This window comes from Podarcis erhardii (assembly GCF_964252035.2).
Source record: "Podarcis erhardii genome assembly, chromosome: 3".
In the NCBI taxonomy this organism is placed as follows: Eukaryota; Metazoa; Chordata; class Lepidosauria; order Squamata; family Lacertidae; genus Podarcis; species Podarcis erhardii.
In genome coordinates, this window is record NC_138507.1 from 105,034,044 (window position 1) to 105,055,900 (window position 21,857).

At 45.5% G+C, this 21,857-nt stretch overlaps 1 protein-coding gene across 1 annotated transcript in view; it reads left to right on the forward strand.

Moving 5' to 3' along the window:
- TTC7A (tetratricopeptide repeat domain 7A) overlaps positions 1–21,438 on the forward strand; it is a 191,656-nt gene extending 170,218 nt beyond the window's left edge. Inside the window, exon 20 of the mRNA XM_081854624.1 lies at positions 15,181–21,438. Coding sequence (XP_081710750.1) covers positions 15,181–15,402 — 222 coding nt within the window. The 3' untranslated portion in view covers positions 15,403–21,438. The remainder of the gene's footprint in view (positions 1–15,180) is intronic.
- The last annotated feature ends 419 nt before the right edge of the window (positions 21,439–21,857 follow it).

A 21,857-nucleotide genomic window follows, 5' to 3' on the forward strand; every position in this document is an offset into this window, starting at 1 on the left:
AGGGGGGTTTTTTTGGTGAAGGGGCGGGGCAAGGGGCACGTATCATCGCCGGATTGAGGCAAGGCACGCGCTGCTTTGTGAGACTGGCAGCCAGATCTGCTCTTCACTCTCAGCGGGCCATTAATACAGCAAAGCTTATGGCTGGGCAACATCCTAGCTGCAAACAACAAAGGAATCCCAGGAGCAATGGCAGAGCAGTTCTGCAAATTAGTTTCCGTATGCTTGAGGTGTTGTGCCTGCAGAAATAGGCACAATGACAGGCTCACCGCATCTGAATGCAGGATGAAGTGTCTGTCTTTACTAATTGGCTTTGGTTCATTTTATCCTGATCATGAAACATTTCTATCTATCTGTCTGAATTCTGGCAGGAATCTATTCTTCCATTGCATTTTCTAAAAGTGCCTTTGTTCTTTTAATACATACAGTATATATCTCTATATCTATCCATCTATATATCCCTGTCTAAATATTTTTTCTTTTAAAGACTGCTTTTCTTTTGCAGTCTTTAAAATGTTAATAAATATTATTTTAAAACTAAATATCTAATTATGTATATAGAATTGAAGTTTTAGTTGTAACGTCAAAATCATTTTTATAAGGTGCAAAAGGGACTGGAGAGCTAAAATAATTTAGGGCTATTTCCAAATTTTTCTGGCACTCCAGCTTCCTCATCGTACTAGCCGTGTCTTTTCTGACTGACACTTTCTTCCTGATTTCATTTAATCTGTGCCCACCCCCACCCCCACTGCCACCCAAGACTGCACCAACAATAACGTTAGAAACTACAGTAGTTGAACTCACTTGTGTCCAGAGGCATGATCCCACCGTGGCATTTCTCTGCAACTTTCTCACCCCCAAGGATGCTCAAATAAAGAGAGAGGGCGAGAGAACTGCTCTGACCCCTTAGCTGATTCAAGAAGCAAACATTTAAAACCCAGCTCATCCTACCACTGCACAGCAAATGAAATCCCTGTTTTGAATGCTAGCCAAGCAGATTATGCCACAGGTGATTAGGGTGTGTTGAATTTTCAACTTCCAAATTCCAAAAATTAGGGGAGCTAAAAAGTTGTAACATGACTTCGGAATTCAAAAGATATACAGTGGTACCTCAGGTTACGTTTCAGGTTACATACGCTTCAGGTTACAGACTCCACTAACCCAGAAATAGTGCATCAGGATGAGAACAGAAATCGTGCTCCGGCAGCAGCAGGAGGCCCCATTAGCTAAAGTGGTGCTTCAGGTTAAGAACAGTTTCAGGTTAAGTACAGACCTCCGGAACGAATTAAGTACTTAACCTGAGGTAACCACTGTAATTTAGTTTTGCTTGGTAAGTAAAACATGTGCAAAATTGCATAAAAATCATTACAAATTATTGCCAAGTACTTGCAATTGTAGTAGTAGTGGTTGTTGTTGTTATGGCATTACCTGACATATTCAGAAGGTAAAATTAAAATTCTTTCGTTTTTCCAAAAACAGTATATGTTCTTCTTCATCAAACATAGACTTACCAAGCTAACGGTTGTCCAATCACAAAAATAATAGCAGATTTGAATTCCTCATGCTTACAAACATATTTTTAAGACCCCTCACTGAAGAAACTAGAAACAGGAGAACTTGAGGTTGGGCATTTCTTCTCTGCATTCCACCCCATATTTATACTTCCCAGATTGTAAATACAACTGAACGATTAATTTAAGGTGTAACAAATCTTGAGCATATGCACAGAATTAAATGCAAATGCATAGCAGACCTTTTCCGCTATGAAAATACAGGTTGTACAGTTGTTGTTGACAAGACAGTTTGATACATCTGAGTTTGTTCCATCTTGGAACTATGGTCATGGCACAAATTTACCTCTCTGTGGGTGACTTGTATCCAGTTCTGTAGTGTCTGGGCCTTTCCCAAAGAAGTCATATACTGTACCTGAATTTCATAGGAACCACTCCTTCTAACAGCGAACTATAGCTGCTCAGTGCCTTCAGAACAGAGAAAATAAGAGGGGAGTTTCAGTGATCAGGGATTGTGTGATGTTAGTCCCAATCTCAGTATTGAGATTTTTCTTCTTCCTGCAGTGCTTCTCATCATAAAACCTGAGGAGGGATGGGCACATGACTGCCTAGGTCTTCATGGATGCTTTCCTCACTCATTTGCACATGACCCCATAGGCCACAGCATATGGCCGCAGCATGTTCATCAGGCCATTCTAAGCAATGAAATTTCTCCCTTGAGCCACTGCACCATCTGATGATGCTTCCTGGCCGAAGTCTCGGCGGTTCACCTGCTTCACGCTATTGTGCTGCAGGCACATGGCATATGTAAGAGCAAAAATCCCAGGGGGGGCCACCGAGAGAGGCCGGGGAAGGGGGAAGAGTCAGGATACAGAATCAGAGAACACTGATCGCTCTTGCTTTGCTCAAGTCTCCCCTTTTTGGTTCCTAAAACTTAAATGGACATTCTGTGCCCATTGGCAAACTGATCCTTCTCGCCCTTTGAGAGCTGGCAACCTTGAGGCTTGAATAAAAAGAAAAGCTGTGTGTGATACGCTAAATTAACTGCAAAACCCACCAGCAGCATCTAGTATTTAGCTACTAACACACAGGCCTCACCAAAGCACCTCAATTCAACATTACTGTAAATGCTCTTGTGCTTCTCTCCCCTCTGCTTATTATGCAAACCCCATGCTGAAATTTGCGGTCTGGTTTATCTTAATTTAACATGAAGCATGGAGCGGGAATGGGTGGTGAAATCTACTCGGAGTCGAGAGTGGATTTCCTGCTCTTTATTCAGCTTATAGTGGTGAGGAGGAATGGAAGTTCCCCCAGAATGTCTGCTTTATATATATTATTTACACAATGGGCCCCACGTGATTGGCTAATTCCAGGATTCACCTGTAGGCCAATCTGATTGCGGATTCACTTCCACCTGCCGCTGGATTGGGTGGCTCCTGTGGACCAATCAGACTGCTGCATTCTGAATCCTATTGTTCTAGGACCAATCAGACTGCTGCCTTTTGGATCCTTTTCAACTCAGTACATAACAGGTGGCAACCCAGGGAACATGTTTAACTGGAAGTGTCCAGGGCAGCGAGGGGCAGTGAGGGGCTGGAGAGAAGCTTCTGCTTTCTGAAGGACATTCTCTGCATTCCCACTGAGACTGGAACTCAAAGTGCACATTTGCTCTGAAATTCTATATTGAACTGCAGAGATCGAGCATCTACGGTACCTGTCCCTTTGTCTTGCGTGTGGTTAGGAGCAGGGCTGGAGGTGGGGAGGGGGCAGCACAAATAATAGGGTGGAATGGAGTGGAATGAGCAGTGGCCCGACTGCCTGCTTCATCCAAGGCAAATGTACATCACCGTAGACAGTACCCTGAATGGGAATTGCAACCCTGAATGGGAATTCCCTAAATGGGAATTACAAGAATATTGTTTGGATGCTTCATTCAGTTCCCCACTGGCTCCACCAGGCTTCTGTTCAGTTAGCTCACAGGCCTGGACAAGAATCCCAAGAATGTTCCTGTGTTTCAAATATCTCAAAATATTTTTATTTTTATTTTTAAAAGCCAACTCCTTAGGGAGCAGTGACCTTTCAGACAGGCTTTGAACAGAATCCAAATGCAAGGGAATTAAAACTGGGGTCAGGGGAAAAACTCCTCTTGTTCCAGGGCAACCAGGTCATTTGGATCCAGCAGCAGAATGGTGTATCCTGGCTGCACACAGTAAAATTATAATAATGGGTCAGATGTCAAGACAGTTGTTATTTAGGCAGACTTTAGGAAATGTGTGCATGTGGCAAGGTTGTACTTTTCCTCCATTCACTTATTCAGTAGGATCAACAGCTAAAATCTAGCTATAGATACCCGGACACTAAGATCCAGCGTTGAGGGTCTTCTGGCAGTTCCCTTGCTGCGAGAAGCCAAGTTACAGGGAACCAGGCACAGGGCCTTCTTGGTAGTGGCACCTGCCCTGTGGAATGCCCTCCCACCAGATGTCAAAGAGAACAACAACTACCACACTTTTAGAAGACATCTGAAGGCAGCCCTGTTCAGGGAAGCTTTTAATGTTTAATAGGTTTTTGTATTTTAATATTCTGTTGGAAGCTGCCCAGAGTGGCTGGGGAAACCCAGCCAGATGGGCGGGTAAAATTTATTATTATTATTATTATTATTATTATTATTATTATTATTAGAGATAACTGCATTGCAGGGCATTGGACTAGACGACTCTTGGAGTCCCTTCCAGCTCTACAATTCTGTGATTCCAAGCGATGAGCATGCATATGCTATGACATTAACCACTTGCAATTTTGTAGAGGTGAGCTCAGGAGCTACTAGGATTAATGCACATCAGTGAACTTTACAGTGAAATACATTACAGCTCTCTAATATCATAATGTTGTAGGTAGCGGGGCCTCCATCCCATCAAGGAGCATGCAATATTTATAGGAAGTTTTTAATTCTTTATCTTCACTTTGACTTGACACACACGCCCTCTCTCATCCTTTCTCTTTTCAGCATGTAATAGAAAATACAGAGCTATATATAATTCAGGAATGCCTCTTGATGCATAAAGGGTTATGATTTATGAATCATTTCAGGTTAAGGAAAGATAAAGAAGTGCTCCCCAAAGGACAGGAGACACGGCAGAGCCAGGGCCCCCAAAGGTTGATGCATTCTTGGTTACATCTTTCTGCATTTTCTAGTAGCTGCTACGGCAGGGCGGCCTGTGTGAAGGAGCTGACTGGCTGTAAATTATATGGATGATGTCATTAATAATAGGCGAAAGAAATGAGGTTGCAGAGAGCAGAAAACTCTCGAGCAAAATGAACACATGCCCCACAGTATCAAATCCAGTCCCTTGGCTAGGAATGGGCTGTTGGATCAATCCGTCAACCTCTGATGGATTATTTAGAAGGATTGGGTCTGGCATCCCTTTTGCTGTGCGTGTGTGCCAGTATCCATACATAGCAGAGTTATATCTCAACGCAGCTCCTTCCTTCAGGGTTGAAGACCCATGTCCAAAGAACAGTTCCCACAGAAAATGTCCTTGCATAGACAAAAGAACCTCAGCCTTCAGCTGCTTCTTGAAACTTCTCCTCCGTTCTTCTCTTGTTTCTCGAACAAATGATTCTCTCACACACACAGAGAGAGAATAATATCCAACATGGGCAACTTGTGGCCTTCAAACCAATTTTATGCAGGGGAAACCAGGGGTAGAAGGGGGTGGCAGAAAGAGAGAGAAATTTGTTGTTGTTTAGTCATGTCCGACTCTTCGTGACCCCATGGACCAGAGCACGCCAGGCACTCCTGTCTTCCACTGCCTCCTGCAGTTTGGTCAAACTCATGCTGGTACCTTCGAGAACACTATCCAACCACCTCGTCCTCTGTCGTCCCCTTCTCCTTGTGCCCTCCATCTTTCCCAGCATCAGGGTCTTTTCCAGGGAGTCTTCTCTTCTCATGAGGTAGCCAAAGTATTGGAGCCTCAGCTTCAGGATCTGTCCTTCCAGTGAGCACTCAGGGCTGATTTCCTTCAGAATGGAGAGGTTTGATCTTCTTGGGGAAAATAAAGAAAAGGGGTTGCCCAGGAGAAGGAGAGAAGCAGGCTGGTGCCCACTTTGGGTTTCAACCCCGACCACTTTGGGTTTTGGCTCCACCCACCACTGGTATGTGGCCCTCAACAGATTACCCTTGGGGAAATGTGGCCCTCGACAGAAAAATGTTTCCCACCCCTCCTCCAGGCCTTTCTGTGCATCTTCGTTGGTGCAAGAGACACTTCTCTACGGACTGCGGACTGGATGCTACATGTGCTGGGTGTATAGTGGAAGTTGCCTTATACCATATCAGGCTGTTTGCCAATCAAGGCCAGTATTGCCTGCTCAGACTGGCAACAGATCTCCGGGATCTTAGAGAGAGATCTATGGCACCATCTGCTGCCTAAGCTTTTTTAGCTGGAAATACCAAGGATTGGACCTGGGACCTTCTGTGGGCAGCACATGTGCTTCAGCGCTAAGCTAAGGTCCCTCTCCCCATGTTCAGCCACATGATCAGTGGCAATGTCATGCATTGATTGGGAAATACTTGTATGATGAGTCCCATCCACGTGGCTGTATCATTCTCATTCAGTCCTATAGAATTGCACTGTTTCTCCTAATGGAGAACAGGAAGATTGTGGAGAAGTGATAGGAATTATTTGCAGCTGTCTTGACTGCAGAAGATAGAGGGCAGGTCCTGGTGCCTATTTTTTTATGAAGGTGAGTGGAGGATAGTTCTAGGCTCTGTTAACAAATAGTATCGTTATTAATATTACCACTCTGTTCTGCCTTAGAATCATAGAATCATAGAGTTGGAAGAGACCACAAGGGCCATCGAGTCCAACCCCCTGCCAAGCAGGAAACACCATCAGAGCACTCCTGACATATGGTTGTCAAGCCTCTGCTTAAAGACCTCCAAAGAAGGAGACTCCACCACACTCCTTGGCAGCAAATTCCACTGTCGAACAGCTCTTACTGTCAGGAAGTTCTTCCTAATGTTTAGGTGGAATCTTTTTTCTTGTAGTTTGGATCCATTGCTCCGTGTCCGCTTCTCTGGAGCAGCAGAAAACAACCTTTCTCCCTCCTCTATGTGACATCCTTTTATATATTTGAACATGGCTATCATATCACCCCTTAACCTCCTCTTCTCCAAGCTAAACATGCCCAGCTCCCTTAGCCGTTCCTCATAAGCCGTTCCTTGTTTCCAGGCCTTTGACCATTTTGGTTGCCCTCCTCTGGACACGTTCCAGTTTGTCAGTGTCCTTTTTGAACTGTGGTGCCCAGAACTGGACACAGTACTCCAGGTGAGGTCTGACCAGAGCAGAATACAGTGGCACTATTACTTCCCTTGATCTAGATGCTATACTCCTATTGATGCAGCCCAGAATTGCATTGACCACACCTGGAATACTGTGGCCAGTTCTGAGCACCACAATTTAAGAAGGGTATTGACAAGCTGGAACATGTGCAGAGGAAGGCAACTAGGGTGATCAAGGGTCTAGAAGCCAAGCCTTATGAGGAACGGTTGAAGGAGCTGGGTATGTTTAGCCTGGGAAAGAGGTGACTGAGAGGAGATATGGTAGCCAACTTCAAATATCTCAAGGGCTCTCACATGGAAGATGGAGCAAGCCTGTTTTCTCCTGCTCTGGAGGGTAGGGCTCAAACCAATGGAGTCAAGTTACCAGAAAGGCGATTCCAAGTTAAACACCAGGAAGAACTTTCTGACAGTAAGAGCTGTTTGGCAGTGGGGCAGATTTCCTCAGGAAATGGGGGACTCTACTTAATGGAGGTTTTTGAGCAGAAGTTGGATGGTCATCTGTCATGGATGCTTGAAGCTGAGATTCCTGCATTGCAGGGGGCTAAACTAAATGACTCTTTGATTAAAAACAAACTGGGTCCATATAGTGAGTGGTGTAACCTGAGGAGGGAGGCCTGGCCGAGGGAGAATTGCAGGGCCACATAAACAGACCTGGGGGGACTCATTCATCACCACCCCACCAAGCCTGAGATTTCCCACCCCTGTCCTATAGCCTAGTTTGCTTTATCTGCGGAGATTCCCAGCTCTGCATCCCAGATTTACCTAGGTATGTGCTGGATGAGCCCTACATTATGCATTGTGTCTCTTTTTCCTTCTGTCATGGGTGATCTCTTTTTTAAAAATCATTAATTCAGCTTTTCCTTCTGTACTTGAATTGCCCTGGGCTGGCTCAGCCCGCATTAGAATGCCCTTTTCAGCTGATGCCAGAACAGGCTTCTGAGGAGGACAAAGAATTGGGAGAGCTCTTAAAGGGAAAGGGGGATTAAGAGACAAGAGGGAGAGAAAGGGCACATCATCACTGTGGAGTTTGAAGCCAAGGATTATTGTGGAATTTATTAAATGTGCAGGTTTGTGTGCCGTGTAGATGCGGCTGGCTGGCTGATGAAACATCAGCATGGACGAGGAGTTGTCTTATTATGAAGCTGTGGAGCTGAGAACAGAGATGTGGAAGCCTGTTGTGCAAGCATCCGATCCAGGTGTGCCAAAATAACATCTGGTACAGCCCTTCTGTCATGGACTGGTTGGACGCAGAGGAATGGTGGGAGGAACAAGCTGGGGAACCCCCAAGGGAAGAAGGCTCAGAGCCCAGGGAGTGGTAGTGAGACGACAATGAGTGGTCAGAGGGAGAAGACTGGGAGGAGGAAGAGTCAGAAGCTGAACAGGTAACAGGGCTTAGTGAGCTGGGAGAGACTGTGACACAGAGTAGCCCAGAATCAGAGGCAGAAGCTGAAGCAGGAGAGTGGGAGGAGGGAGGCCAAGAGGCAGAGATGAGTCCAGCTAGTGAAGAGGGGTGGGTGTCTCCCCCTCCTGCTGCAACAAGCTCCCCTTCCCCCCTTGTCTGGGGTGTTAGAAGAGGGGTATCACATCGGGTGGAGAAAAGGTTGTGCTCCTTCTGGGGTAGTTTGTCCACCTTTGGTCCTCACCCTAAGGCGGTTGGATGGCTCCTTGAACTCCTCCTTCCAGCAACTCCTGCAGCCAAGCTGGTGCCAAACGTATTGCTCTGCTTTCCTTTGGACCACATCAGCGAGGCCGAGAAGGAGGTCTTGTTGTCCAGGCAGCCCAGTACCTCCATACACACTGCCCAGGGTTGCACCTCAGAAGAGGTGACTTTGGTGCTGCCAATGCAGCGGTTTGACTTCACCCCTGAAGGCACACTCCATTGTCTCTTGAGACAGATGGATGCCAGCAACAATGCCCCTCTCCCCCTGCCCCACAGTTTGTAGAATCGGTGGACCCCACAACCCCAACCTCCCCTCCCCACCAATTATTATTATTAGTAGTAGTAGTAGTAGTAGTACCCTGCCCATCTGGCTGGGTTTCTCCAGCCACTCTGGGTGGCTTCCAACAAAGATTAAAAATACATTAAAATGTCACACATTAAAAACTTCCCTGAATGTCTTCTAAATGTCAGGTAGTTGTTTATCTCTTTGACATCTGATGGGAGGGCGTTCCACAGGGCAGGTGTCACTACCGAGAAGGCCCTCTGCCTGGTTCCCTGTAGCTTGGCTTCTCACAGTGAGGGAACCGCCAGAAGACCCTCAGCACTGGACCTCAGCGTCCAGGCAGAACGATGCGGGTGGAGGTGGAAAAAGACAAAAAGAAAGTCAAGTGCTTTGGAGAAAGGGGGCAGGTGGATAAAGCCATCTGTCAAAACAGTGTTTCCACCTAGTATGCACACCCATACAAAGACTGTCCTGTAGCGCAAAGAACGGGCTGGAGGAAGAAAGAAATGTTATTTGGGGAAACAGTGAATTGAAAGGGGCAGGCACTGCCAGAACCCTCATAGCACAATATTGGAAAACATCAAAAACCCCAACGATAAAAGAGTGGCAATCCAAATTATTTGATTATTTAGAATTGGCAAAACTGACACAGAAAATAAGAAATCAAAAAAGCAAAAAATTTAATAATGAATGGGATAAATTTAGGATATACATGGAAACAGAGATAAAGGGAAAATAAAAATGTTGATAAAAATACATATGTATACGTAAATTTCACAGTAGGTATGAGATAACGCTTACTACGCAAAAAGTTTTTTTTTTAGTAAAAGACACCGCAGATAGATAATCAAGATAACACTTTCCGAAACTGAGATAAAGGGAAGTCAATCAGTGTTACTGTTGAGTCAATGTAAGTTGAGTTGTTTATGTTTTATGTATTTTATGTCTTTTTTTTCTTTTCCTTTTTCCTTTTTTGTTGTTGTTGTTGTTGTTGTTGTTGTTGTGTATTTTGTATTCTGTATGTTTGTGGTATGTATGTACGTCAAAATGTAATTAAAAAAAAGAAGAAGAAGAAGAAAGGGGCAGGCACTGCATACAGAAAGTAAATGCAAACAGCGTAACAATGCTCCCATCATGCCGGCCTGCCAGCTGGGAGTATGTTTAGTCTCATCTGTCCCAGAACTAAGAAGCCTTGTGGAATCCTGCTGGCCTCACTGAATAAGCATGAGGACAGCCTGAGCATGCCTTAAAACACACACACACACACACACACACACACACACACACAGCGCCCTTTGGCATGGGAGGGAGCAGGAAGCACTCTTATTGTGCTTGACAAAAGCCCCGCTGCAGTCCTTGGCAAAGCTGCCCCTGTGGCAACATCCTCTGCGCCTGAGAGCTGGTGGCCCTTAGAGCTGCAGGCTGGCTCTGGGAGACAAGCAGCGCATTGTGCCGCGTCGGTTTTAAATGCGTGGACGAGGCACACCTTTCTGTTCCTTCGCTCGCTGTTCCGCTTCCATTTAGGTCTCGGAGAAAGTGGGGCTGTCTGCAGAGCATTCCACACAGCCCACTGTTAGGCTTTGAGGACGTTCAGCGGGACTGGAAGAAATAAAAAGGCCTCTCTTTCTCCTCTCTGCCTCCAATTCCCCGTTTCTCTTCTCCTGTTTGTCTGAGGCTCCCTGGGAAGGGATCAGAGGCTGGGCTTTTTCTGAAAGGCTGCCTAGGGGCCTGCCTTTTATGCCAATAAATGTTTTATCATCGTTAAGCTTCAAAGGCATTAGCAGTGGGTTCTGTTAACATTTGGCGAAATGAAAGAGAGCAGGAGTCAGAGGGAGGGGGGAGCGGTGGGCTGCCTTTGTGCCCTAGATGGGAGGCTTCCTTTGATTGTCAGGGGGGGCTCCTCCGGGGGGGGGGGAGATCTGAGTGTTTTTTCCGCTTTATTCCTTCTGCCTAAGAAATCATGTCAGAAAGAGCAGGGTGGCTTTCTTTCGCTCCTTTCCTCTTCGTTAAGAACATGGGAAGGAAACTGCCTTCTACTGAGTCAGCCCACTGGTCCATTAGCTCAGTAATGTCTGCACTGGCTGGCAGCAGCTCTCCAAGTCTTCAGGCAGGGGTCTATCCCAGCCTCTGCAGCTGAGCTACTGCATTTCTCTTCTATGCCTTGTTTTGCATTCCTTCATAGCTAAAAGGGGCCCTAAATGGCCGACTGGTGTTCTTCACACAGCCCACTCTGAGATGTGGGCACAATGGCCATTATAATACAGTGCCTTACATTTCTAAAAATCTAGGGGCATGTACATCACTCTTCCTCATTTTACACGGCATACATGAAGACCCATTTCGTAGCCCAGGCATAGGCAAACTAAGCCCTCCAGATGTTTTGGAACTACAACTCCCATCATCCCTAGCTAACAGGACCAGTTGTCAGGGATGATGGGAGTTGTAGTCCCAAAACATCTGGAGGGCCGAGTTTGCCTATACCTGGTGTAGCCTCTCTTTTCTGACAGCATTCATGTTTCAGTTCTCCTTGGAGATAAGAAGATCCATCTTCTTATAACTCAGATGGGTCTGCTTTTATTCTGTTTCTTCATCTTTTAGAATGCCTCATCCTTCCATGTCAATTCTCTGATGTTTTGTGTGTGCGTGTGTGCACGCGCTCACACCTAAAAATATAAAAATGAAAGTAATCAGAAAGTAATACAGAAAACCTTGCCCAACGCAGACAGGGCATCATTTCATATTTCAGCTGCTAGAGGCCAGGTTCTCCAGTAGGTTTAATTGGATAAATTCATAGAATCATAGAATCACAGAGTTGGAAGAGACCACAAGGGCCATCGAGTCCAACCCCCTGCCAAGCAGGAAACACCATCAGAGCACTCCTGACATATGGTTGTCAAGCCTCTGCTTAAAGACCTCCAAAGAAGGAGACTCCACCACACTCCTTGGCAGCAAATTCCACTGTCGAACAACTCTTACTGTCAGGAAGTTCTTCCTAATGTTTAGGTGGAATCTTTTTTCTTGTAGTTTGGATCCATTGCTCCATGTCCGCTTCTCTGGAGCAGCAGAAAACAACCTTTCTCCCTCCTCTATGTGACATCCTTTTATATATTTGAACATGGCTATCATATCACCCCTTAACCTCCTCTTCTCCAGGCTAAACATGCCCAGCTCCCTTAGCCGTTCCTCATAAGGCATCGTTTCCAGGCCTTTGACCATTTTGGTTGCCCTCCTCTGGACACGTTCCAGTTTGTCAGTGTCCTTCTTGAACTGTGGTGCCCAGAACTGGACACAGTACTCCAGGTGAGGTCTGACCAGAGCAGAATACAGTGGCACTATTACTTCCCTTGATCTAGATGCTATACTCCTATTGATGCAGCCCAGAACTGCATTGGGTTTTTTAGCTTGAATTGATTCAAGTTACAAGAAAAGAGATCCCAGCTAAACATCAAGGAGAACTTTCTGATCGTAAGAGCTGTTTGACAGTGGAACACACTGCCTTGGAAGGTGGTGGATGCTCCTTCCTTGGAGATTTTTTAAGTAGAGGTTCGGTGGGCATCGGTCATGGATGCTTTACCTGCCATTCATTCATTGTAGAGGGTTGGGCTAGATGGCCCTCGGGTCCCTTCCCACTCTACAGTTCTATGATTTTATCTTCCATGTAGGTAAGCATGAGGCTTTATCCCCAAGGACACATTTCAGCCAAGCAAGAACATTCAAGTGAAGAAAGGTCATGATGGAGGTAGCCTGGGGAGAGTTTTGACTGAAGGCCCAATAGAGAGGTTGTAGGGAGTAATGGAAGAAAGGACATGAGCAGCGTTTTTGAAATTATGCGTGGTGGAACTGGATAGCGGAAGCCCTTTGCTTCCCCTCTCAAAACACCGGATCATCCTGCAAAAACCAAGCGGCAGGCTGGTGATTCAGGACAGACGAAAAGGAAAGCGCTTCTTTGCACAACGCAGAATTCCCTTAGGGAACCAAAATGTGACGATGGGACCTGCTGGCTTAAATTGCTTTAAAAGATGGTTAGACACATTCATGGATAATGAGTCTACCAACAGTTATCCTCCTTGCTGGTTTAATGGATGCTCCCAGTTTAGAGGCATTATGTCACCAGATTCTGGTGGCTGGTGGGCAGTAATGGTAAAGGACAATTTCCTTTCTGCCTGCTTGTGAGCTCCCAGAAGCATCAGATCGGCTGCTGTGGGAAAGAGGTTGTTGGACCAAGTTGACCCTTAGTCAGATCCAGCAGCCCTCTTCCTTATAGTCTTACGAACACAGCGACATTCTTTTCCAACTTGGGACATGACTGGATGCAAACAGGAGTTAAGAGCCCCTGAGGAATTCACAGGACTCATAATTGACATCCTGAGGCTTCACCTCCCAGCAGATTATATATTGGTCTAAGGAAAATAAATAAAACTCATGTAGAGAAACGAAACAGAAAAGCCGTTCCACCTTGCCCAGAATAACGAGGAGGTGACGCTGTTAATTATTTGCTTTAAAATAAAATAAAAATAAAAACAGGATACTAATTGCTAATCTTCCCTAGATCTCTGCTGATTTCATAAAAATTATTCATGCACCTCAACAAGAGGAGTTTCTATGGAAACCGAGAAACTGAACTTTCATTAGGAAACCTACCAAAAAAAATAATAATAATATGCCCAGCTAAAAATGTAAATTGCCCTTTCGCGGGAGGATATATGAATATCCTTCTTTCTCTCCCCAACCCCCTTTCCATTCTGCATCGTGGGCAGATCCCAGCTGGACTCTTACATGGCAACAACATGAAGGCATTGTTTACTGCCTGCCAGACTCTGTGGGGATATGTAAAATTCTGCCAGAGCTCAGCATCTCTCAAGGGGTGGGTTCTTCAGGGAAACAAAGTGTTCAGTGCTATATGTCATACCAGCTTTAGGGAATCAAAAATACAGAGCTGTAAAAAATGGGAAAAGAGACTGTAATCCTTCAGCCCAATCCTGAGACCCAGGAAGCTATCAGCATTTTTATATCCTGAGCTGCTTCCACAATGGGCATTTACTGCAGAATAACAGGGCATCTGAGCAACGCCATGAACAAAACACTCCATGTTTTTTCTTCCATTCATCATTGAGGTGGGTAGGTTCTGAGCTCAGAAAACCCAGTGGTTTATTTTATAAGAACACACACACACACAATGGAACAGCTGGATGATTTCCCCAGGTGTAGATGACTTCTTGCGCAGCTATTCTGTCCAGCTGTGGTCTAGCTTTTTCCTAAATTGATCTAGCCATTTCGGCTCTTATCTCCACAACCTTTCCCTTTCCAAATTGCATGCCTTTATATCCCTTTCTGTTATCTCCACCCCACCCCCCTTAAAATGAAGTGGGGCAGCAGGATCACACACAAACACACACGCAACCTGGAAACTGTAGTTTGAGGTTCCTGGGAATTGTAGTTCTGTGAGGGATAAACTACAGTTCTCTAGACGCATTTTTTTGGAGGGAGCACTTTAAATGTACGGTATGTACACAGCCATAATCCCCCTGGGAAAGGATTTTGTCCCCCAGTGCCACACCACTATTCCAAGCAGTTGTTTCTTTCCTAGTTCCAGTCAGCAGGAAGGCGGGGCTGGTTTCACTAAGTCCTGAATGCAAAAGGGAGGAGGGGACAGATTGCAGGGGTGAAACTGTGGGAGGCAGGAGGGTTTGGGACTCCTTGCCACTTTATCCCTGTATATGGTATTCCCCCTCTTTTCTTTTTCTGTTACCAAAAGTACACAGAAGTATGAGAAACAGAAAAGAAGCAAGGGGGGAAGAAGAAAAACACAGCAGGCAGTTTCTAAATGAATGATAAACTGAGCATAGGTATCATATATGTCCTCCTTTTGCCATCTATTTACATAAAATGTTATACAAATTTACATTTCTTCGTGCTTTATTACACCGACACATTATGGCTTCAGTACATCCCATACTGCTGTTACCAGCTGCAACTGGAAAAAAGGTACTCACCCCGGAGGACTAGATAATAAAAATATGGGGTATAGTTTAAAATGGCACCACCTTTTTAAAGTGGCACATCCTGCCCCACCACTGTGTTTGAAGAAGCAGGCCTGCCACCAGGATGTAAGGTGTGATGGATTGGATCAGACTTCCCCAACCTGGTGCTCTCCAATGTTTTATCCTTCAACTCCCAACAGCCCCAGACAGCATGTCCAATGGCCAGGGTGGGTGGGTGGGTGTGATGGTCCAAAACATCTGCATGGTTGGAGCAGGATGCTGTTGGAGGATGAGCAAGATGACTCTGCAGAAGGCAACTTCCTATTTTCCTGCCTTGTTCCCTTGCCGGACACACTACTGAACGGCTTGGTTTTATTATGCGCTAACACCGGGTTGCTTTTCCTTGACAGGGGCTGGTGCTGAACAGGCTCGGGCGGAGAAACTTGGCTCAGAAGGTTCTGCAGGACGCAGTCCAGGTACAGAGCACCAGCCACAAAGCCTGGAACAGCCTTGGAGAAGTGCTTCATGCTCAGGGGAAAAACGAAGCAGCTGTGGAATGCTTCCTGACGGCTCTGGACCTCGAATCCAGCAGCCCCGTCGTGCCGTTCACGGTCATCCCCAGGGAACTGTGATGGCGTAGAATTTCTTCCATGCACATGTGTTCCGTGGAGGTAGTTCCAACAGCAAACATATCAAAAAAGCAATTTGTTTACAGTGCAATAAATATATATATACGTGGCTCCTTTTGTTAACCTAGAATTCAGAAACCTTTACCCAAGGAAGTGGCTCTATTTCAGGGATAATGCGTTTTCCCAACATGCAGATTGAAATATATATTATTGTTGGTGGGGAAATGCGATTATTTTTCTGGCTGCTGGGGCTGCTGCAATTTGCGGTGCTGCCTTGAACTTCCCTTCACCCAAAAACACGGGCCATCCAGAATGCATGGCAGTGCCGCAGGCGCTTGTATACTCTCCTGTCCTTTCTTCAGATTGCAAAAATGGAACATTTGGTGGCAGATTGGGGAGTGGGGATTGTATGTCACACGCCTGGCAGGTCACAATTTCCTTGGCTGAATCAGCTTGGTGGGTTTTGCAAGCCTAACATAATGCAGTTCTGCGCATATTGTTGGCACCTATTGGATAGTGTCTGTGACATTGCTGATGAGCAATGCAAGGCCTTTCCCAAGTCTGCATCATGCTGTCATCTTTACACCACCCCTAAGCAAGAAAAATTGCATGTGCTGTAAAACTAACTAGTATGAAGACTCAGGGTTTGTGTGGGTGGGGGGAACCTTGCCAGTTCACTCTTGGCATAAGTCTTCTAGGTTGCTTTACTCAGAAAAGGGGAAAGTACTTCTGCAAATCCTGGAGTTTTCCCAACCTGACTGATACCTCCTCCTTATGCATAGATGGATGCTGGTGTTTTCACTACATAAGCCAGAGATGGCCTGGTGGACCAAATCTTTTATCTTCTACCACCCCACCAGCCAACTTTGACAGCTGGGCGGGGCCACCCACTTGTCAATCACCTGGTGTCACAATGGCGTTCGGCTGACGAGTGGGCAGTCCCGCCGCCTGACCTGCAGGGTGGGAGGAGGGGATCTGCTTCGCTGGTGTTTTTCCCCAGAGGGAACATTATGGATAAGCAGCACCCAGCAGGATTGAACCCCAGTAATGTCACCAGTTGACATATAGGCGTGGTTTGGGGGGGGGAATGGCCTCGGAGGGAGAGATGTACCCCTCCCTACCACGCTGGTGGGACAAGATCAGCAAAGCCTCCGGAGTTTTCCCATTCCTGACACAAACAATGGCATTGGGAATAGAGGGGGTGATAGTTTCAGTAATGTTTAGGACTGCAGACTTGTTCATGGCTTTGCTCCTCTCGCTTTAATAGCAATTTTCCTTACACACTAAAATGTGAAGCCTTTCCCCATCAACAGCACCCTGAAAGGAAGGGCTTCCTCTTCCCTTTATGTTTGTCAGACTGTAGTTTACATGACCTGACCATATTCCTGCACTGAAGAAGATTGGTCTAGACAACCTTCCAGCTCTACAATTCTAGGATTCTATATGGCCCTGCTCCACAGCACGAGCTGCCTTTCTTCCAGATATCAAGGCCATCTAAACAAATGGACTAGGCCCAAGCACGGCTTTTATTTTCCAAGGATGTCTGATGGATTGTGAAGAGGCCTGTTTTGAAAAGCAGGACACAGAGGGGGCTCTATACCCTAACTGCCCATCTCCCCCTCAAAACCAAGATTTGTTCCATTCTGAATGTGTGCAGTTTTCTGAAGGAATTTATCACATTGTGCAGGTACACAGAACCAAAGAGTTGAAAGGCCGCTTAATCCAACCTCCCTGTATTCAGTGTAGGAGGTTGTAACTACTGCAACACCCCTGATGGATGGCCATCCAGACTCTGCTTAAACACCGACAGCGAAGGAGAGCCCATCACCTCCTGAGGCAGAATCTGTTCTATGCTCAAACAGCTCATAAGAACATAAGACGAGCCTGTTGGATCAGGCCAATGGCCCACCTAGTCCAGCATCTCGTTCTATTACTGTAAAGAAAGGTTCTTCTGCCATTTTGATGACTTTCCCACTCATTTGTTCTTCCCTCTGGAGGAACAGAGAACAAGTCTGCTCCATCCTTCAGTGACAGTCCTTTAATTATTTGGAGGCAGCTATTGTCATGTCTCCTTTTAACCTTGTTTTCTCTAAACATACCCAGCTCTTCCCATCGTTGCTCATAGAACTTAGGTTTCCAAAACCAATTGTCATCCTAGGTTAGAGGTGTTCCGGTTTGTCAATCTCTTCCTTAAAATATGGCGCCCGGAACTCCTCCAGCTTTTCAACAAAGCCTCCAGATTGTGATTACGCAAAGATATACACACATAGGAAGAGAAATAAAACGGGTCTGCTTTGGCTGCTTACTCTGAAAGAAGCCCATAGGCCTTAACAGGGTTACTCAAGGGACTGTGCTGTCAAAGCACACAGACATTAGGCGCCTCTGTGCTAATGGCATCAAGCAGCAAGACTGAATTTTGGATATCAAAACTAAGGGCCTTCGTCAGTTCACGTTTACCCAGTTGTTAATATTTGATTCTGTTTTAGATATTCGTTGCAAGGAAAAATACCTGATCATATAATTTGACCAAGCTTTGTTTTTAGTGATTATACTTTAGAAAACATTTATGTATTTAGGATAGGTAGGTAGAATATATATGCCTGTGTTTTACTTTGATGCTGTACATCATAGGACTGTTATCCATCCATCTCTTTATGTGGCATTAGACAGCCATAATTAAGCACTTTGGTAATCTGTTGACTTCACTGGGAGACTTAAGCATGGGGCTAAGTCCCTTCATTGAAATCAAAACTGTCAAAACATACTGTATCATACCCTGTGGTGGTGGTGGTGGTGGTGGTTTTAATGAGCATATAAAGTGTTAAATATGTTTACTCATGGAAGTTTCTGCCTAGGGTTCTATATCTGCATTGTTGCCTTAAATCAGGGATGGGGAACCTGTGACCCTCTAGATCAGGCCTAGGCAACCTTCGGCCCTCCAGATGTTTTGGCCTACAACTCCCATGATCCCTAGCTAACAGGACCGGTGGCCAGGGATGATGGGAGTTGTAGTCCAAAAACATCTGGAGGGCGGAAGGTTGTCTATGCCTGCTCTAGATGTTGTAATCCAAGAGCATTGTCCATGCTAGTTGGTCTGATGAGAGTCCCTGCCTTAAATTATTGCACCGCGATCTGGCAGATGCAGCATTGGCCAGAAATAGCACTGTTGCAACTGGGCTTGAGGCAGCTCCATTTGGCAGAGCTCTAAAACCTCAGAAGGCCTTTCATCCAGCCCAGTTATTATTATTATTATTATTATTATTATTATTATTATTATTATTATTATTATTTTATATCCCGCCCTCCGAAGCCGGGCTCAGAGTGGCTAACAACAGTAAAAATATCACAATTTACATAAAATCACAATCAATTAATTGAAATTCATTCTAAAATCAATTCATTCTAAAATCAATTCAGAGTCAAATTAATGGCAACCATTGGGCTAGAGTTCTATGAGGATTACAGAAGGAGGGGGTCAGACTGCGCCTTGGCCAAAGGCCTGGTAGAACAGCTCTGTCTTGCAGGCCCTGCGGAAAGATGTCAAGTCCCGCAGGGCCCTGGTAGACATGGCAGGCCACAGAGAGGGGCACGAGACATGAGGGTGCTGTTTTGGGAAGCAGCGGTGCATTTCTTACATTATCGAGTGGTGTCCTAAGAGCACTTCATGTACATTCAATAGCTGGGCTACTAAAGTCAAGTGAGCATCGCTGAGGAGTAACATAGATGTTCAGCTGCTGTCAGGGAGGGATGTTTGTCAGCAACAGGGAGCGGGTGCGACACATTGAGGGCAAAACGAAAAATCTCCCGCAACGTTCTGCGAGCCCACTGCAGGGTGTTACAGTAACCCATCTAAAGCAACATCTAAAGCAGGGTTTCCCAAACTGGGGTCTCCAGCTGTTTTTGGACTACAAGTCCCATCATCCCTAGCTAGCAGGACCACTGTTCAGGGATGATGGGAATTGTAGTCCAAAAACAGCGGGAGACCCAGGTTTTTGGGAAACCATGATCTAGAGCAAGGATGGCTAACACTGGCCCTGCAAGGCCTGATGCATCACCCCGAGCAAGTTTTTTCCTCCCCCCCAACACCCAATAGAATTTGGTGGAAGCTAAAATATATTTTTTAATGTAGACACAATGATGGGGGCAGCAGAAAGGCTTAAGCCTTTCCACCCAGACCAGTGCCCAGATGGCGATGGCGATTGCCCCTCCCTGGGCATCAGATCAATCAGCTGATTTGCATGGATCACCCAAGGAGGGGAGCTGCGTACCTCTTGTGCGTGAGCATGCGCAGAAGAGAGTGCGCGTGCATGCAAAACTGTGGGGTGACACTCACTTTTGCCACACTCATCATTGGCATGCGTCCCCCAGGAGATTAGCTGAGGGGAAATGTGTCCCTCTGGCCAAAAGGTTAGCTACCCCAGTCTAAAGGATGGCAGGTTCCCCAGCCCTGATCTAGAAAAACTGACTACTGCGATATTGTGCTCTAGGAAATACTGGACCAAACTCAAGGCACCTCTGTGCAAACAAGAAACCAGTGTTATTGACTCCTTACAACCGATGAGCATAACCTTTGTCACCAAAACAAAAGGACTTGCATTGATATATGCAGAATCCTGCACCATATAACGTTGAAACAGCAATTTCATGCAATATATGTTGTTTGCGGCACAGATGGAGAAAAACATATCATTCCATGTAAATGTTCCTGTTAGCTCTTGATGTTTGCTCTTCCCAGCTCAGGAATCAGAGAGAGGAGACAGGCCTTCAGGGAACTTCTATGCTGGTATTTCAGTGGCCTTGCCAGTCGCTTTTGATTGTTTTCTTGCAATTCACTCACCTGAGCAAGTGCATTTTCCCCCAAAGGCCTTTTGCATTAAACAGTGAAAGAGAATGTGTGCACTTTCAAAGTCCTGTTGCACTATTATCAAAGTTTACACACTCCCACTAGCAGATTGAGTTAAAAAATAAAATAAAAAGGGAGAGTGCCCCTTAACTACTTCACTTCTCTCATTCTCAGGGACTAGCATCACCTCAGTAGCCTAGACTAGGCTTTTGCAGCCCAAGCGTTAGAAAACGAGGCCACTTTGAGGCCTGTTTTATGCTGTGTACGTTAATCATAGTGCAATCATGAAAGTGGCATGTGGTAGTTCACTGGTATAGCACCTGCTTTGCTTGCATGGCCCAGTCTCTGACCCTTAGCAACCTGCCAAAAGGCCCCCTTTTATTTTTGCACCCCATATTCTGGAGGCAAAAATTGGCATTTCAGTGGGGTGGCAATGTGGAGGGAAGCCCTTGCCTTCGCCATGCAGCATGCTCAAAAATTATGCCACGTACTCATGTAGTATCATTCCCAGAGTTGGGGAGTGGCAAGCAACCTTGGAATAATGCTTTATGGACCAGGACTTTGGCAAACCTGCATAGCCCTGCATTCAGCGCTGCAGAAATCTCAAATGTTGCCTTTGTATCTGAGAGTCTCTAAGAGGTGTTATTCCTGTCCAGCGGAGCAAACCAAATATTTCTCCTATTATATTCCAGTGACTGTTGCTATTTATTAGATTTGCTCATTGTCCTTCTACAGGAAAAATACTATACCTAAAAGGCACGATCAAGCAAAATCTAGTTGCATTTAAATCCCATTGAAAGCAATGAAACTACTACTATTCATGACAAACACAAATCCTGTTGATGTACACTCTGTAGGTTTTATTTGAGACTCACTTTTGTTGGGTTACATCTTTTCCGGAAGGGGGTTAGTTTAGGAGCCTTTGACTGATGTTCATCAGCCATATGGGGGACTAAAGTTCATCCAGTTTCCCCAATGGCTTCAGGATATTCCAAACAAAACTACCGTTTCCCCTCTTGCAGCCAGCCACCATTCTAAAATGTAGCATCCTCAAGGAAGCCGCACATAATATCTGGTTTTATTTACAAACTAGTTTGTGATGCTGCTGAGATTTGATATGCCTTTTCGTATGAAATGTGAGAGCATTGAGTTTCAAATGACTCTCACTAGATGAATAAACAAATTCCATGGAGAAAGATGTGTTGTGTTGTGTGTGCAGTCATTTCCTGCTGCTTGTCGTTCTTTGCAATTCATGCTTCCTGCAAATATCACAAGCTTTCGGGAATCCAATCCTGAGAAAAGCCTCCAGTGAACTCCTGGTTGCAAAAGACAATTTAACACATGTCCAGCAATTCATGTGCAATGGAATTGTGAATCTTCAAGGAGGTTTGAGACAGGTGCTGTCTCACAGTGTCCATGACTCAACGCTGAGATTGGATCAGCCCGATTTGCCAATTCAAGTCACATCATCTAATTCCCCCTGGCCCTGACCTGATGGGAAAGTGGTGAGAGTTTGACAGGATGTGCTAAATAGAAATAAACTACACGACCTAAACGGAGCTAAAGCAGGGAGTGATTGTACAAACTCTCCCTCAGGGATTATCTTAATCTGTGT